Source organism: Loxodonta africana, chromosome 4 (genome assembly GCF_030014295.1).
Source record: "Loxodonta africana isolate mLoxAfr1 chromosome 4, mLoxAfr1.hap2, whole genome shotgun sequence".
NCBI classification, from domain to species: Eukaryota; Metazoa; Chordata; class Mammalia; order Proboscidea; family Elephantidae; genus Loxodonta; species Loxodonta africana.
The window spans coordinates 91778197-91798189 of record NC_087345.1 but is presented as its reverse complement, the minus strand read 5'-3'; the positions used below and the strand labels follow the sequence as shown (position 1 = coordinate 91798189).

Below are 19993 nucleotides of genomic sequence, written 5' to 3'. Positions count from 1 at the left end.
AAGATAAAGGCTAAGAAGCCTCCTTTAGATTTGGCAACACAGAAGTCTTTGGTAACCCTAGCAATCTTCTTCCATTATAAACATAGTTAATTCACCCACAGTTCTATTAACGGACATTCGGATTGTTTCTAGCTTTTCACTATTATAAATAGTGCTTTGGTGAACATTCTTGTACATGTATTTTTGCCCATGTGTACTAATATATCTATATGAGAGATTCCCTAAAAATGGAAATGCAGAAACACAGTGGATTATAGCTAGAAAGGAAGTTGGAACAGGCCTTGATCTTGTATGTTTCTATACCCCTTCGATAATCATCTACAGTATATTACCACAATAATACAATATATGAAAACCAGGGCCAATCAGCAGATAGGTTTCTATTTAGTCTATTGTTCTTCAAGGTGAGGTACCTACACTGTGGTTAGTTGGGTAAATAAGTTCAGAGGTTCCCTTCCCTTTACTGTCTTAACAGAAACACAGATTTTAAACAAAGAAAATCGAAATAGCTTTCATCTTCTGCCCTGTCTTTTTTAGCACTATGGCTGTCTTGAATTGTGTTCTGAAACACCAAACGCAAATATCCCCACCCTTTATTTGTAGTGAGGTTCTTGAAAAAAAAAAAAAGATACACAGGGAGAAGCCTCTATGTTCCTGCTTTGTTCCATATTCCAGGTCCTTGGTACTTTCCAATTTTGTACTCTCAGAATGTTTAGTGGAGTCTCTGAGGCTCAGTACTTCTGAATTCAGTGTTAGGTCAGGATTCAGACCTCAGGCCTTCCCAAAGGCTTAGAGCAACTAGCATTCATTACTCTAACACCAAAAGTGAAGGTCACTGGTTTAGGAGGAGAAAAAAAAAAGACATTTTGAAGATCTAAATTTGAAGGCAAAACATATTTGCAATGGAATTTTTATAATTAAAGTCTCACCCCTCTTCTCATGTATCACTCCCCCTTCCCACATTTTCTCATCTTCCAGTCTCCTTTTCCTCACATACAGAATTTAATCTTGCAACTGCCCAATCATGCTCAGCTGTGAGGCAGGCAGCTGATGGAAGATGCTAAAATTATCTGGGGAATAATAACTGTCTTAAACTTTTCTAAGGCCAGAAAACAGAGTTCCTGAGCCATGACTCTTGCTTGTATGCCCTCAAATAGAGCAAAGGGAACATAAGCCAACAAGGGAAAATGGAAACTCCCAAGGTTTAGGCAATGTATTTTCCTTCTGGAACAATTTCACCGCTAAAAAGTTACAGAGGAGCAAAGAAAGAGGAAGCTAACCAGAGAGAGTTGAAAGTCATTTTTTCCTTAACAAAAGAATAATAATCCCAGAAAATGAAACATGAACCCTATTCTTTCTTGGGACTACTAAATGGGTAAAGTTATAACAAGAATAGGAGGAGATGTGATATGGTGGATGGCATGCTGGTAGGGGGTCCTGGAGGGGTCTGCCTGCTGGGTCTAGCTCTGCCACTATCTTGGTATGTGATCAGCCAGAATTGCTAGACAGCATGTCCCTTATCTGCAGAGCAGCGGTTTTCAAAGTCTCATGGCTACAGAACTCTCTTCCAAACAATATCTTATTTAGAACCTAACATATAAAATGGTCAAAGCAGGACTCTGGTAGAGGCTGGAGTGGAATTTCTCTTTAGATGGATCCTTCTTCCCAAAATTGGCCCCGAGGTTCCTATGAAGAACTCAATTAACATAGTTTGAAAACTCCTGGGATAGATTCCCTTTAGTTCCCAAAATACATGATTCAAAGAGGAGCCTTCTACAAAGAAACAAAACTCCACCTAAAGAGCCAAAATTTTTTTTTTTTATCACATTACCAAAACCCACTGCCATCGAGTCAATTCTGGCTCATAGCAACCCTATTGGACAGAGTAGAACTGCCCCATAGAGTTTCCAAGGAACGCCTGGAGGATTTGAACTGCCAACCTCTTGGTTAGCGGCCGTAGCACTTAACCACTACACCACCAGGGTTTCCAAGGATCATGTTATACTAAAGTAAATGGTGAGCGAAACCAAAGTTAGCTGTTCAAATTAACCCATCGATGGGACCTTCCTTACCTCAAATTTAATGACTTATACAGTATAGAGGTTTAAGCTAAAGAAATAAATGATATCTTATTTAGAAGTGATGAGACACAGGCTCTAAAGCTAGAAAAATTACTCTTTTGTACATATGAAGTTAAAATGTATTGTTTACAAGTAGAAAATAAAAGGATTTTACTTATTTCTCCACCAAGCTAATCCTGCAAACATCTGCCAGATTAAGCTTCTTCAAATACCACTTTTATATTAGTCTCTGGTCAGAAACCTCCTAATGTTTCCTACAGTCTCTTAACTAGGTTTGTATAGGCTTTAACTAATTCCTGACCCCAAACTGTCCCCGGGTGGTGCAAACAGTTAATGCGCTCGGCTGCTAACTGAAAGGCTGGAGGTTTGGGTCTACCCAGAGGGACCTTGGAAGAAAAGCCTGGAGATCTACTTCTGAAAAATCAGCCTTTAAAAACCCTATGGAGCATGGTTCTGCTCTGACACACATGTGGTTGTCAGGAGTCGGAACTGACTTGACGCAATTCGTAATGGTAATCCTATAATAGAGTGTTTCAAAATATGGGAAAAGCAAGTCCCTAGGTGTTGAAAATAGAAATGAGTATATGCTTTGTGGAAAACAGACCAGCAATCTGCTTTGAGTGAACCCTAAAAGCAAACAATATTAGCAACATGTCTCCAGTAAGTAGGAAGCCTGGAGAAGACATACAGACTAATTTCCTGGTTTTCAGTAGGTACATATTATGCCCTGTGCCATTTCTGTGTCTTAATGTCTTGTTAGTCCCCTTCCTCTGGAATGCCCCCATCATCCTCGCAGCCTACCACATAAAATTCTATTCGTCCTAAGGTTCCTGGGTGGTGCAAATGGTTTGCGCTCAGCTGGTAACCAAAAGGTTGGCAGTTCGACCTACCCAGTGGCACTGTGGAACAGGCCTAGCAATCTGCTTCCACAAAGATGATGGCCAGGAAAACCCTATGGAGCAGTTTTACTCTGTAACAGATAGGGTTTCTCCAAAGTCGCAAACTAACAACACAACAAAAACAAACAAGCAAAAAAAAAAAAAAAAAAATTCCACTCATCCTTCAAAACAAGTTCACTGTATTAAAATATATGAACAGAAGAAAAGTACCAGAGAGAAACAAACTAAGACATTAACTTGGGCAAGTTACTCTCTACATCTTAGTTTCCTCAACTACTAAACAGGGACAATACCTCTCCTTCATATGGGTTTTTGTCAAGATTAGAAATAATGTATGTCAAGGGTCTAGCATGGGGCCTGGCACACTGATTCTGATTAATGGGTTCAGGGTTTACAGTTCTGTATTATTGCCATTTTCCCTAATAACCTTCATGAGAAAAAGACACTGAACCTACTGCTATAAGAAGTTGACCTCTAAAGTCTCTGTACTTTCTCTCTGCAAGATTAAGAGGGCCCCTAAGATGAACGGCCCTTTCCAACTTCCTCTTATTGGTGCTACTACAAGGCCCAAAGCCTCCACTTAAGAACTGGCTGGAGAAGAACTACATGGTGCCTGGCTACCATTAATGGCTACCCTGACAGGAAACAAAACAGAGAGTCGCTGACAGAGCAGGAGAAAAGTGGGGTGCAGAACTCAAATTCACATATAAAGACCAGACATAATGGTCTGACTGAGACTGGAGGAACCCTCAACGCCATGGCTCCCAGATGCTCTGTTAATCCAGAACTAAAATTATTCCCGAAGCCCACTCTTCAGACAAAGATTAGACTGGACTGTAAAATATAAAATAATATTCATGAAGAGTGTGCTTCTTAGTTCAAACAGTTACGTGAGATCAAATAGGCGGCTCCTCTCCCGAGGCAGGACGAGAAGGCAGAAAGGGACAGGAGCTGGTTGGATGGACATGGAAACCCGGGGTGGAAAGGGAGAGTGTGCTGTCACATTATGGGGATTGCAACTAGTGTCACATAACAATATATTTATAAATTTTTGTATGATAAATTAGCTTGAGCTGCAAACTTTTACCTAAAGCACAGTAAGAAGAAGAAGAAGAAAAAAAAAATTGGCTGGGCTGGGCAATGACAGAATAAGAGAGTGAGGGAGGAAATAAGAAAGTGGCTGACTAAATTAGGCACAGGGGAAGTGAAGGGGACTGAAATCTAGAGCCTGAGTGTCCTGGTGAGGTTGAAGAGCAAGGTCAGTGGGAATGAGAAAGCGGAACAGTGGAAGAACAGGAGGCTCTATCAGAAAGTAGGTTTTGCAATGGCACAATTTCATAAATGGAGCCTGGGTGATGATAAGGCTGGGGCTGGAGGGAGGGGCATAGGAGACAAAGTGCAGGCTGAAGAAGCAGGGAAGATTAAGAAACTGAGTCTAAAGTATCAGCCAGGTCATTTATGGGACCAGTTATTCTCCACTGGAAGCACTATTGGCCCCAGAGAACATTTGGAAATATGGGGGAAACTTGTTTGATTTTCTCCTCCTCTCCCTTTTTTTTTCTCATTTTTTTGGTTGTCACAATGACATGGGATGCTATTAGCATTTGGAGGAGAGCAAGATGATAAACACCCTGCACATGGAAGAACTGCCTCAACCAAAATGCCAATGGCACCCGGCACTGAGAAACACTGAGAAGAAAATGAAGCTGGAGACGGAGGGTGGAGAGGAGGGCTTGAAGCCATGTGGCAGCTGTGACTCTCAAAGCATGGGCTTAGAACTTCAGAATAAGGCATAAAAAAACAATGGATGGGAAACAGTAGTGAAGATAAAAGGAGAGCAGCAACTCTGACGCCTGGAAAGCATGTGGAGAAAAGGCATGCAGCAGCTACTCAGAGAAAGAATACAAGTCAACGGAAAGCCAAGTTCAGTTACAAGAGAGATGGGGCTAGGGATGGTGAAAAAGGGTAAAAATGTAGAGAAGTTTCTCTGCAGAAGAGCGAGTTGCCAAGTCCTATTAATGACACCTCAGCACTGTCTCAGATCCTTCCCTTCCTTTTCATTCCTCCCACCCTTAATATCTTCCAGTTGGGCTCCTAAGAAGGCTTCGTAACTTGTCTCCATACTATCAATCTCGCACCTTTGCAGTCTACCTTTTACACTGTTGCCAGAGCATCTTTCTAAAACATAAGTCTGATCATGTCATCCTCCCTGCATGAAAACCTTCAATGGCTTCCACTGCTGATCTCAGTACTAAATCCTAAACTTAGTACAGCATTCAAGGCCTTCCATTATCTGGCCCCAACTGAACTGTACCAGTTCTTTCTCCCTCCTGTACTTCTCCATGACAGGCTTCTTGCTTTCCCATTCCCTTTATTCACGTTCAGCTTCCACAACCCTTTGCTTGAAACTCCTATCATAAACCTCATTCATTCTGCTTTATGTTCAAGTTCACAAGTCCATCTCTTCCACTACCAGTATTTCCTAAACTTCCCTGATGGTAAAAACTTCCTGTGATACTTGTTGAAAATACAAATTTCTGAGCCCAATCTCAGACACTTCAAATTTTTAGGGGAGGGGCCGGAAAGCTGTATATAGTGGTTTTAAAACATGTCCACAAAATCTTTGACAAATTCCCCTCCCCTTGAATATGATCCACCATAGTGACTCACTTCTAATGAAGAGGATGCAGCAGAAGTGATCCTGTGTACCTTCTCAGGCTGGGTCATAAAAGGCAACACAACTTCTGATCTTTTCTCTCCTTTCTCTCTCCTTCCCTCCCTCCTCCTCTGGATGCTTGCCCTTGGAACACAGCCTCGATACTATGTGGAAGCCAAGTAGCCACATGGAGAGGCCACGTGTAGGTGTTCTGAATCCAGCCGAGATCCCAGATGACCACCAACATCAACCACCTGACTTGCAAGTGTGCGAGCCTTTAGATGACTATAGTCCCTAGTTTGTTTACTTATTGTGGTAAGGTACAGTCTTAGTCATCTAGTGCTGCTATAACAGAAATATCACAAGTGAATGGCTTCGACAAACAGAAGTTTATTCTCCCAGTCTAGTAGGCTAGAAGTCCAAATTCAAGGTGTCAGCTCCAAGGGAAGGCTTTCTCTCTCTGTCGGCTCTGGAAGAAGGTCCTTGTCATCAGTCTTCCCCTGGATTAGGAGTTTCTCAGCACAGGGACCCCAGGCCCAAAGGACACCCTATTTTCCTGGCTCTAGTTTCTCAGTGCTATGAGGTCCCCGTGTCTCTCTGCTAGCTTCTCTCTTTTATATCTCAAAAGAGACTGGTTTAAGGCACAATCTAATCCTGTAGACTGAGTGCTACCTCATCAACCTAATGGTCCCTAATCCCATCTCATTAACATCATAGAGATAGGATTTACAGCACATAGGAAAGTCACATCAGATGACAAAATGATGGACAATCACACAATACCGGGAATCATGGCCTAGTCAAATTGATACCCATATTTTGGGGGAACATAATTCAATCTATGACATTCCACCCTTTGGTCTCCCAAAATCCATGTTCTTGCCACATGTAAAATACATTCACCTCATCATACCACAGCAAAAGTCTTACATCAACTTCAAGTCTAAAATCCAAAAATTCTTCCTCATCTGTGAAATCTAGTATCCAAGTTATCTGCTTCCAAAGTACAATGTTGGAACAGGCACAAGCTAGACATTTCCACCACAAATGGAAGAAATAGGAAGGAAAGGGATAACAGGCACCAAGCAAATCAGAACACATTACCTTAGCCCTCAAGACTTGAAAATAATTCTCTAAGACCATTTACACAATGGCCCTGCCTCCAGACTCTAGGTATTGGCCATACTCTCCGGATTCTGAGTGGAGGCCCTTTGGCCCTGGGCTTCAGCTCCACCTTCCAGGCCCTGGAACTAGAACTCTGCTCCCTACGCTTTAGCTGCACTGTTCTCCTTGTCCATCTGAGTGGTGACTCCACTCTTAGAAATACCAGAGGCCATGGCTCCACCCTTTGAGACCCCAGAGGTCATGGCCATGCCCTCTGAGACTGAGGCAGCTTGGCTTCTTCTTGTGTTACTTCTCTTTTCAGCTTTTGCTTCCTGGTTTCTTGGTCTTGTGTCCCCTCGGGCCTCACTGCCCATATCTGTCCTGCTGGGGCAAGTGTTCCAAAGCTCTTTAGCTCCACTGATAAGTGCCTGGAGGCACCCCCACACCGTCAGTAAACTTCAGCTGGAAGACACTCAGCTCTCTTCCTTCATGGGTTGGCAAGCCTAGCTCCACTGATAAGTGCTCGGAGGCACCCCACTCTACCAGGAAACCTCTTGCTAAAGGCACTCAGCTCTCTTGCTCCGTGGGTCAGCTCCAGTGCTATACTGTACTAGTCTCCTGGTTCTGCTGCTGCTGGTTCTCTGCTGCTGCTGGCTCTCTACTGCTGCCAGCTCTCTACTGCTGCCGGTTCTCTACTGCTGCTAGTTCTCTCTGCTGCTTCTCGCTGTCTGCACTGCCTGCAATATAACAGCTCTCCTTACTTCCTTCTGAGTTCTCACCAGAATCGTCTTTGATGTCCATAATTCTACTAACAGTCTTTTCAAGGCAATCTAGGCTTCCAAATTTTAGGTATCTGTATTTTAGTTAGAGCAGCACCCCACTCCTGGTACCAAGTTCTGTCTTAGTTTTCTAGTGCTGCTATCACAGAAAAACCACAAATGGATGGCTTCAACAGACAGAAGTTTATTCTCTCTGTTTAGTAGGCTACAAGTCCAAATTCGGGGCATTAGCTCCAGTGGAAGACTTTCTCTCTGTGTTGCTTCTGGAGGAAGGTCCTTGTCATTAATCTCCCTCTGGACTAGGAGTTTCTCAGCACAGGAACCCTGGGCCCAAAGAATACCCTATTTTCCTGGCTTTTGTTTTTGGCAGTATGAGGTCCCATGTCTCTCTGCTCACTTCTCTCTTTCATATCTCAAAAGAGCCTGGCTTAAGATACAATCTAAACCTGTAGATTGAGCCATACCTCATTAACATAATGGTCACCAATCCCACCTCATTAACATCATAGAGATAGGATTTACAAGACATGGAAAAATCATATCAGATGACAAAATGGTGGACAATCACACAATATTGGGAATCATGGACTACCCAAATTGATACCCATATTTTTTGGGGATACAATTCAATCCATGACAGACATATATAATAAAAGCCTTTCCATTTTTACCATTTTTAAGGGTAAAATTCAGTGATATTAATTACATTCACCATGTTGTTTAACCATCACCAATAGCCCCTAGTTTTTGAGCTGAGTGAGATAAACTGTCTCCAGCAAGCCCTGCTCAAATTAGAGATTCACAAGCAAAATAAATATTGTCATTATTTTAAGCCACTAAATTTTGGAGATGGTTTTTTACACAGAAATAGACAAATAAAGTATAATACTAAGAAAAGTATCCAACCTGTTGCTGTCGAGTTGATTCCAACTCATAGCAACTCTATAGGACAGAACAGAACTGCCCCATAGGATGTCCAAGGAGCAGCTGGTGGATTCGAACTGCTAACCTTTTGGTTAGCAGCCGAGCTCTTAACCACTGCACCATGAAAAGTACCCCAAGTGAAGATTAAGATCAGAGAAGTTTGGGGAACTTAACTATACTGCTAAATTCCTTGAGGTCAGGGACCAAGTCTTAATTGCTTTCCAGTTCTCCATCTCTTTTCTCAGAAGTATCTTTATTGGTTCTCTTTCTTCCTCTTTCTCTCTCTTTTTTATAAGAATAGTACCTGTTTGACATAAAAGTGCATAATGTAGAAGGTAAAAAGAAGTATGCAGTTTAACCCCCACTTCCACCCATCCCAAGCAATAACCAAGGTTAACAGTTTGGTGGAAATACAGTGTTTTCCACATAGATTTGTTAGTGAAGAAAAGGTGACATTGTAAATTACAGAAACTTCCTATGGTATCTGTCAGACTCTGCCACACTAATCTATCCTAGATATAGCTACCAGAATCACTTTCTTCAAATCTTAACCATCTTTTTTCTAAGAAATGTATAGTAGATTCCTATTAACAAACTCTACTAATGAGGCAAACCTACCAACTACCCTAAGCTCTTCTCCCGATATCTGCCATTACGGCATCTCTACTTGAGTGAAGTAAATGTGCTTGCCATTTCTGTATAATAATATGTATATTATTTACATATACCATTCTTTCAATATTAGTTGAATGCCTACTGTCTTAGTCACTTTAGTGCTGCTATAACAGAAATACCACAAGTGGATGGCTTTAACAAAGGGAAACTTATTTTCTCACAGTCTTTTTTTTTTTTTTTTAGTAGGCTAGAAGTTCAAATTCAGGGCATAAGCTCCAAGGGAAGGCTTTCTCTCTCTGTTGGCTCTGAAGGAAGGTCCTTGTCATCAATCTTTCCTTGGTCTGGGAGCATCTCAGCACAGGAACCTCGGGTCCAAAGGATGCACTCTGCTCCCAGAGCTGCTTTCTTGGTGGTATAAGGTCCCCAACTCTCTGCTTGCTTCTGTTTCCTTTTATCCCTTGTAAAATAAAAGGTGGTGTAGGCCACACCCCAGGGAAACTCCCTTTACATTGGATCAGGGATATGACCTGAGCAAGAGTGTTACATCCCACCCTAATCCTTTTTAACCACAAGCAGAGATTATGATTTATAACACATAGAAAAATCACAAAATGGAGGACAACCACACATGGCCTAACCAACTTGACACAAATTTTTTGGGGACACAATACAATCCATTACACCTACTATTCCAGTCACTGTGCTACATGCTGGGGGTATAAAACAAGTAGAAAAGGGCCCTCATATTGAAGAGCTTGTGGTTTAGGGCAGGGGTCAGCAAACGTTTTCTTTAAGGGCCAGATAGTAGATATCTTAGACATTGTGGGCCATATGGTCTCTGTCACAACTATTCATCTCTGCCTTTGTAGCACAAAAGCAGCCACACACAATACACAAATGGGTGTGGCTGTGTTCCAATAAACCTTTAGTTTCTGAAACAGGTGGCCAGTGGGCCAAAGTTTGCCTATGTGGTTTGCACTGTCCAACAGAACTTTGTACAATAATGAAATGTTTCTGTGCTGTGTCCATTACAGTCACTCCCTCTCTTATTCAGTATCCAGTCCTCAGTCATATTCATTTTGGACTTGCTGACATTTTGCTTTATGTTCTATACTTATCTTTTTGTGCAACATTTTCCTCCTCCAACTGAAAAAAAAAATTCAAGGACAGAAAATATGTCTTCTGATTATTATCATCTTCCTTCTCCACAGTACCTTGTATGGTGCTTAGAATCCAGAAAGTGCTCAAGAAAGATATTTTATATCATGTACTTCCTTTGCCGATTTCCCTGACAAGGAGTAATATTTGCTCAAGACAGATGGTCCTTTTGGACCAGGATCAGTACTTACTTGGAGAATCTTTCTATAATAGCTGATGACTTGTTCTTGTTGACGAGAGAAAGTTCCTTGGCAGTTACCCTCAATGACATCGATGTCCATTGCCGTCTATTAAATGGAGCTGATTCCATCTTGTCTACAGATACTGAAATACCTATACAATAAAGAAAATCAGAATATTAGACACAGAAGAGGATTCTCCAGCATCCAAGAGTTGGCAGCAGTGTGATGTAAGTGAGAAAGCAAAGAATCCTAGACCAGCAGACCATATCCCTCTACCAGTTCTCCCAAAAACTAACTGTGTAACCTTGGTCAAATGACTCAGTATGTTTGGGTTGTAGTTCCCTGTAAAATAGGAAGGTTAGACCAGATGATCTCTAAGGTCCCTTCCAGTTCCATCATCCTATGACTGACCCTACTATGAAAACAGCAATTGGCCTTTCCTTGAACTTAAAAAAAAAAAAAAACTTAAGCCTGTGCCAAAGTCACATTTGGAGAGAAATGTTCCCCTCTTCTGACTTACATCTCAGGGGAGGCACAATCACCATCTCAATCGAATCAGGTCCAAATTAGATTCTACCTACATCCAAGTTCTTTTTGGCTACCCTCTCTCCCCAAGCTCTGCATCACTGACCACTCAGCGTTGGGGAGAGAGCTGGGGACACAGTATGGTATAGGAAAAAGAGTGAGGGCTGTGATGCAAGGCAGATATCTACTGAAATCATAACTGTGTTACGTTGAATAAATTATGTAATCTTTTCTGTTTTAGGTTTTTTCAGCTGAAAAATGAGGATAAGACCTACCCTTTATAGGGTTTTGATGCAGTGGATAAAAGGAGATAATGTATTTAAAAAAAAAAAAAAAGCTATTAGGAAATCCTGGTGGCATAGTGGTTAAGTGCTACCGCTGCTAACTAAAGGGTTAGCAGTTCGAATCCGCCAGGTGCTCCTTGGAAACTCAATGGGGCAGTTCTACTCTGTCCTGTAGGGTCGCTAAGAATCAGAATCAACTTGATGGCACTGGGTTTGGTTTTGGTTTGGCATAGTACTATTAAGAGGCATTTTAAGTATAATATATTCATATTGGCTGTTGTTATAATTCTTATTATTTTAAAGCCTTTTAACGATTGGGGGAAGGATAATGTACAGGCAGTTCCTGAATTACGAACTAGTTCTGTTCCTAAGTCCATCTTTAAGTCAAATTTGTATGTAAATCAAACAGGTACAGTTTGTATCTAATGTCAATTAGTCAAACATTTGTCTTAGAAAACAGTATATAGCATACCTTTCTATGCATAAAAAAACTAAAGAACCACTTCCAGATACCCTAAAACATATTTAACATAATAGTACAGTAAAAATAATAATAATGTTTTGATGTACATATTACAAACCACTGCATGCACCTCAAATTTTTAAAAATAAGATTTACAAGGGCTGGTTCATAACTATGGGTTGTGCATAAGTTGGACGTTCGTAGCCTGGGGACTGCTTGTATTTTAAATTCAAAGGATAAGATTTCTACACTTAAATTATCTTCTAAAATCCTTCAAGCCAAATAATACACAAAGCCAGGCCCTTTACATCACCTAGTCCCTATCCATTAACCTGGATTATTTGTTTTTGCTTTCGTTTTGCCCCAGTGATTACCAAAGGAGTTCCAACCTTTGTCCAGAAGAGGTGGGATTAGAAATGAGTCCGTAGTTTCCTTACTTGAAGAGTGAAAAATGTAAATTAACATACTACTTGCTGCTCTTGACAACCACAGAGTGTAACTAACCTGGTAGAATGTATGGTTCATGAAGTACTGCTCCCAACTACCCTGACAACAGTAGAACACACAGTGTTCTTAATCAAGCAACTTAGGCTGCCATTTCACACTTCGAAATTCCTAAGACTACAAGTCTTATGAGGCAAAGTAAGTGACAGGGCAACCCTACTTTTCCACATATAGTACTTGTTCTCCCAGCTAAAACCTGGACTGAAAAGAACACCATGCTTGTTATTTTTTGTTTGTTTGTTTTAGTCCCTGTGTTGGAAGGCAATGTGTTATTGTTGTTGTGAGGTGCCATCAAGTCGATTTTGACACATAGCCAGTCATGTGACAGAGAAGGACCGCCCCACAGGGTTTTCCAGGCTGTAATCTTTACGGAAGTAGATCATCAAGTTTTTCTCTAGCAGAGCGGCTGGGTAAGTACAAACTGCCAACGTTTGGTTAGCAGCTGAGCACTTAACCGTTGTGCCACCAGGCCTTCATGGAAGGCAACACAGTGCTCTCTGATGTTGATGAGGAGTTCCTGGGTGGTGCAAACTGTTAATGCTTGGCTCCTAACCAAAAGGTTGGCAGTTTGAGTCCTTCCAGAGGTGGCCTAGTGATTTTCAAAAAATCAGCCACTGAAAACCCTATGAAGTACAGTTCTACTCTGACACACATGGGGTCACCATAACATACTTGATGGCAACTGGTTTAGCTTTAATGCTGAGGAGCTCTGGTGTTAGAGACAGACAGATATAAGTATTGGCCCCACCACTTAAAGCTGTGCGCTGTTCCCTAAAACTTGGATTTATCATCCATCGTAATAGTACTTATTTCGTAGTATTCTTATAAGATAAAGAAGAAAGGACTCTAATACAGGATAAGTAAGCAATACATGTTAGTTTTTTATATTATCTCTTCTTGGATAAAATTACCTTAATTCTACACATGTTCTTTAAATGTTCCAAATAATATATCATACCAATTTGTCTGCTTTCCATTTTGTAAACTGAAGAGTTAGGTACGGTTTGTACCTAATGTCAATTAGTCAAATGTTTGTCTTAGTAAATAGTATATAGTGTACTTTTCTATGCATAAAAAAATTAAAGAAACACTTCCAGATATACTAAAACATCTTTAACATGATACCAAACCAAAACCAAACCCACTGCTGTTGAGTCAATTCTGACTCATAGTGACCCTATAGGACAGAGTAGAACTGCCCATCAAGTTTCCAAGGAGTGCTTGGCAGATTCGAACTGCCGACCTCTTGGTTAGCAGCTGTAGCACTTAACCACTACACCACCAGGGTTTCCTTTAACATGATAGTACAGTAACAATAATAATAATGTTTTGATATACATCACAAGCATACCTGTTTGTTATTACAAACCCACCAAGCAAGGTCAGTCCTTCAGTCCTTTCTCTAACAGTAAAAATATACATCGCATTGATTAAGGGTAGGGTTGCAGAGCAGATTAATATAATTGCTGTCAACAAGTTATACACGTGTAAGAAGTTGAATTGGCAAGAGCTGTGTGATAGATGCATTTACCACAAAAAAGAGCAGTTGCTTACGTACCACCAAACACCTCATGGGATTTGGTTCTTTGGTTAGGAGGTTTAGGGTTATAATTTCCTGGGACATCCCAGTTAATTGGCCTAATACCTTGTTCAGTACTTCTGTTCTACCTTCTAGTTCATTGTGTAGTGCCTGTGGTCTTAAAAGCTTGCGAACAGTCAGCCAAGATACAACAGATGATCTCTAATTTACCTGGAGCAACAGGGAAAGGAGAGTCAGGAACAGGGGGAAGAAAGGGAACGTGTGGGTAACTGCCTCCATGAACAACTGCCTCCTTTGCCATGAGACCAGAAGAAATGGATGGTGCCCAGCTACCACTACCGAACATTATTTTGATCAAAGATTCCACAGAAGAATACTGATAAAAGAGAGAAAATGTAAAATGGAATTTCAAATTCTCATGGAATCCATACTTTCTGGACCCATGGAGGCTAGATGAACCCCTGAAACTATTGCCTTGAGATAATCTTTATCCCCTGAAGTGTTCTTAAAACCAAATGATAGTTTGGCTTAACTAGTAAATAATGTCTGCCTTGAGCATTATGTTCTTTTAAGAACTATCTATATGGGATCAAATTGACAACAGGAACTTGAAAGATTAGATAGGGAGCTTAGAAGGCAGTGAATTTATATTGATGAAGGAGGAACAATTTGGAAAAAGAGGGTGAGAATGGTTGTACAACTTAAAGAATATAATACCTCTGAATTGCACATGTAGAAACTTTTGAATTGGTGTATGTTCTGCTGTGTATGTTGTCAACGACAAAAACAAAAATAAAATAAATTAAAAAAAAAGATACAGAAGCAGCAAATAATTCAGCTAAATTTGATTATATAAAACCATCACAGTGACCCAGTTTAGAAAATACTGACCAACACTTTAAGATACTATCTGGTACAGTCATGCTTCCAATGCAGGTATGGAAAGAAGAGTTCCAAGGTTTTGATTACTCTGAGCTGAAAAGCCAAGGAAAGTCAGAATACCTTGGTATAAAACTAATACAAGCACATCTTATATTCAAGGAATAAGGTGGCTGGCTGACACTCTGACCACACCTCTCTTCACAGAAGCATATCCTTTTTTTTTTTTTAATCATTGTGATTAGAACCCTTTGAAAGTGATAAAGATAAGAATGAGTACCTGATTTTTTTTTAATAGACTCTGGTACTAGGTTACTGAATAACTACTTCCTACAAGATATAGGGGGTGGTTCCTCTGCCCAAACGCTATGCATAACTGTTGGGTTTGCTAACATGTACATAAATGTAAGGCAGAATGTGGTAAAAGGCAACGCATGGTCTAGAAGTACAGGACCTGATTTTCTGGCTTGACGGGAAGGAAGGGAAGAGACAATGGGATTTAACTTGGGACTCAGAGCAGGCAGATTTTCAAGTGTGGGCAAGAGGAAGAAGGTACATCTTAGGTTGGAGAAACAGCACTAGCACTGATAAGTCAGTTGAGTCGACTCCCACTCATGGCGACCCCATGTGTGTCAGGGCACAACTGTGCTCCATAGGGTTTTCAATGGCTGATGTTTTTGGAAGTAGATCACCAACCCTTTCTTCTGAGGTGCCTGTGGATAGACTCAAACCTCCAACCTTTAGGTTGGCACCTGTGCATGTTAACCGTTTGCACCTCCCAGAGACTCCTTAACACCATTAGGAAGCTGAAATAGCACAGAATATTTCAGTGGAGGTAAATTGTAGGGTGTGAGAGAAGTTGAAGATAAAGTAGGGAAGGACAGTACGGGGCCAATCTGAGAAGAGCCTTGGAAACCATGCTAAGGGGTTTGGACCGTTTTCTAATAGCGAGAAGAACTGGCCTGTGAGTAAGCAGAGATGAGATCTAGTCTTAATATGTCACTCTTCAGCACATGTGTGACCTTTATGGCAAATTAAAAAAATAATTTCCTTGAGCCTCAATAGTCACATCTGTCAGGTAACAGCTCTGTGTAGTGGATTACCCACGGTCTCTACGGTGGAACACGGAAAATTTCTGAAAAAGCAAGTAACATAATGAGAGTTGTGTTTTAAAGATTATTCTGCAGCAGTGTGTAATTTGCTAAGAAGGGAATAGATTGGAGCCTAAATTACTAGTTAAGCAGATCCTAAAACTGTCCATGTGAGAGGCAATCATGGTTTAAATTAGGGTAGAAGTGGGGGAACAGAAAGGTGGGAAGAGAGAGTTGACAGTTCTTAGAATAAAATAGATTTAGGACAAGAGAAGCAATCAGTGCTAGCATCATCAAACCTGAATAATTAGGAGACTGGTGATGTCATTAATAGAGACAGCAAATACAGGAAGAAGAGGGAGAAAAGTTTTGCTTTATTCATGTTGACATATTCGTGTCAGCAAGAGAAATTCAAGAGATGTATAACAGGAAGCTAAAAATTCAAGGCAAAGGTTAGGAATTAGGCTCTTGGAAGGAAACTAGTATTTTTAAAACACCTTGCTGTAAAACACCTACTTTGTGTAATCCTCTCATACCACTTTGCAAGACCAGTTTATTATCTTATATTTATGATGAAACAACTAACATTCTGCAAGATTAAAGAGCTATAAAGTAGCAGAGTTGGGATTCAAACCAATATTCTATTTGATTCCAAAGTCCATTTTCTTTCCACTTCTAGTAATAAGGAAATCCTGGTGGTGTAGGGGTTAAGAGATCAGCTGCTAACCAAAAGGTTGCCAGCTTGAATCCACCAGGTGCTCCTTGGAAACCCTATGGGGCAGTTCTACTTTGTCCTATACGGTCGCTACGAATCGGAATCGACTCAACAGCAATGGGCTGGGTCCTAGTAATGAACAATGATTAAAACCATCACTTTTAGCCAGTGTAGAAAATAGATTACAAAAACCACTGAACCATCTAGCTGCAAACCCATACAAATTATATTTCAGTAAGAGAGTTTATGTTGGCATCTCCTGTCTGGAAGGGAGATCAGAGGGCAGAGGGGGCCAGAAGCTACCCGAATGGACACGAAGAGAGAGAGTGGAGGGAAGAACTGTGCTACCTCATTAGAAGGAGAGCAATTTAGGAGTGTATGGCAAGGTATATGTAAATTTTTGCATGAGAGACTGACCTGGTTTGTAAACTTTCACTTGAAGCACAATAAAAATTAATTAAAAAAAAAGAGAGCAGTGGCAAGTATCTTCCCAGAATAGTAAGCATCAGGAATAATCATTGCTGTTTTCAGGGAAACTTCATGTAATCAAATCCCCTTTTTCACAGTGAGGTAGCTGAGGTATGTAAAAGTCCAATAACCCTCCCAAGGTCACCCAGATAGTTATTATCAGCTCTAGAGTTCTGATTCCTGATCCAGTGTTCTTTTATCACACCAGGTAGCTTGAGGCGGGACAATCAGCCAATGAGTGAGCTGCTAGGCCTGGAGATAAATATCTCTGGAACAAAGGTCCTTGAATATTTAAGGGTTGGGCAGTGACTCACTGGGAAATTTGGCCTCAGGTATCTGCTTCCTCAAGCTGTTGCTTAGGGTGAGGCCTATAGCTGCTCCAAGAAACCTACCCTTACAAATTCATTTACAGACTCACCTGACCAAGGGAACTGTCTCCCAGGAATCAGACTGGGACAAAAGCAAATTAGCTGCCACCATAACCAGCCCTCATGGATGCCACTAATAAAATTCTGTTCTTATAAATTCTATCTCTCTTCTCTCTCTCTTTCTGCTCCAGAGATGATTACTTGTGCAAGTGGTATAGTTGCTTGAACACAGCCTCAAAAAAATTAGAAAGAACAAAATATAAACTCCACTGACTCACTTATTAAGAGAAAATGTTATCTTTTAGAAACAGATAGCAGAATTTTAAAGTTTTTCTATCAACAACTTTTTCTTGTTTTTTCTTTTGTATTTATTTGTTGTTGAGAATATAGACAGTAAAACGTATACTAATTTGTTTCTACATGTACAATTCAATGACATTGTTTACATTCTTCAAGTTGTACAATCATTCTCACCCTCTTTCTGCGTCTTTCCTCGCCTCCTGACATAAACTCATTGTCCACTAAGGTTCCATCTACTCTTTTGTTGCTGTGTCAAGCTGATTCTACATAGATAGTTCTAAAAAAAGCTTAATGCTCAAGGCAAACATTTTTTATTAGTTAAGCTAAACTACTGCTTGGTTTTAAGATTTCAGGGGATTTTTTTTTAATTGAACTTTAGATGAAGGTTTACAGAACTAACTAACTTCTCATCAAACAGTACACGTACTGTTTTATGACATTGGTTAACAATCCCATGACATGTCAACACTCTCCCTTCTTGACCCTGGGTTCCCTATTACCAGCTATCCTGTCCCCTCCTGCCTTCTAGTCCTTGCCCCTGGGCTGGTGTGCCCCTTTAGGCTTGTTTTGTTTTATGGGCCTGTCCAATCTTTGGATGAAGGGTGAACCTCAGGAGTGACTTCATTACTGAGCTAAAAGCATGTCTGAGGGCCATACTCTCAGGGATTCTCCAGTCTCCATCAGACCAGTAAGTCTGGTCTTTTTTTGAGTTAGAATTTTGTTCTACATTTTTCTCCAGCTCTGTCTAGGACCTTCTGTTGTGATCCATGTCAGAGCAGTCAGTGCTGGTAGCCAGGCACCATCTAGTTGTACTGGACTCAGTCTGGTGGAGGCCATGGTAGTTGTGGTCTGTTAGTCCTTTGGACTAATCTTCCCCTTGTATCTTTAGTTTTCTTCATTCTCCCTTGCTCCCGAAAGGGTGAGACCAGGGGAGTGTCTTAGATGGCCGCTCACAGGCTTTTAAGACCCCAGATGCTACTCACCAAAGTAGAGTGTAGAACATTTTCTTTATAAACTATGTTATGCTAATTGAGCTAGATGCTCCCTGAGACCATGGTCCTCAAGGGATATTCTTGGTTTAAGGTGTAAAGATTATTTCAGGGCAATAGTTTTGGGGGTTCATCCAGCCTCCATGGCTCTAGAAAGTATGGAGTCCATGAAAATTTGAAATTCTGTTCTATATTTTCCCCCTTTGATCAGGATTTATCTACAGAATCTTTGATCAAAATGTTCAGTAATGGTAGCCAGGCACCATCCAGTTCTTCTGGTCTCATGGCAAAGGAGGCAGTTGTTCATGGAGGCAATTAGCCACACATTCCATTTCTTCTTCCTGTTCCTGACTCTCCTTGCTCTCCTGCTCTAGGCAAATAGAGACCATCTGTTGTACCCTGGATGGCTGCTTGCAAGCTTTTAAAACCCCAGGCACTACGCAATGAACTATGAGGTAGAACAGATTATTAGGCCAATTAACTAGGATGTTCCAGGAAACTATGACCCTAAACCTCCAAACCAAGGAATCAAATCCATGAGGTATTTGGTTATACATAAGCAGCCTCAACAGCTACTCTTTTTGTTGTTATTGTAAATATATCACACAACTTTTGCCAATTAAACTTTTTAGAGTTGTACAACTTATTGACAGCACTTACAATAATTGGCTGTGCAACCCTACCCTTAATCAACGTTATTTTTCCACACTGTAAACCAAACCTCCATATTCCATAAGCAATAACCCCCCCTTTTCCCCTCCCTCCTACCCTGGTAACCACTGATAAACTTTGGTCTCTATATATTTGCTACCAACAACTTTTTCCAATTTGAATATCAATAGGTACAAGGGAATAACTAATTAAATGAAGAAAAAACCAACCTAAAAACTTTCAAGGTACAAAGGGGGCATTCTAAACAAAAGCAAAATGAAATATCTTCCTACATATAATTTCCCCCCCAGAATACAAGTTACATTTATTTATAAAAGTATATCTTTACCTAAAAAATAACAACTAAGTTCACATAATTAAAAAAAAAATTAAAAGATAATAACTTAATTTTAATCTTTTATTTTGAAATAATTTTAGATTTACATAAGAGTAGCAAAGACAGTACAGGAGTTCCTGTATACCCTTCACCCAGCTTTATCTTACATTAAAACCAGTTGCACTATAAGATGTTCTATGCTCATCTTGTAGTTGACCTATTCCAGGCTTTGAATCAACTGCTTCTCAAAGAAGCCCTGGTTCCTTTTATTGGAGGAGCCAAGATCCGGGCATTAGGTATGCTTGTTGCTACTAAGATGTCAACTGCTTCTAGGATCTCTCAGTGGACAGAATCAGGAAATATATGTGTATATATATATTTATCTCTACATCAATCTATTTGCATATGTGTGTGTGTTGTTGCTGGTTGCCATTCAGTCAATTCCAACTCATGGCGACCCCATGCATGGACAGCAGAACTG

At 40.6% G+C, this 19993-nt stretch overlaps 1 protein-coding gene across 3 annotated transcripts in view; it reads right to left on the bottom strand.

Moving 5' to 3' along the window:
* The window catches only part of LIMA1 (LIM domain and actin binding 1), a 101157-nt gene that overhangs the window by 56711 nt on the left and 24453 nt on the right, over positions 1–19993 (bottom strand). For all 3 annotated transcript variants that reach the window (XM_003405774.4, XM_023556195.2, XM_064284240.1), the window contains exon 2: positions 10408–10549. In XM_003405774.4, coding sequence (XP_003405822.1) covers positions 10408–10526 — 119 coding nt within the window. In that variant the 5' untranslated portion in view covers positions 10527–10549. The remainder of the gene's footprint in view (positions 1–10407; positions 10550–19993) is intronic.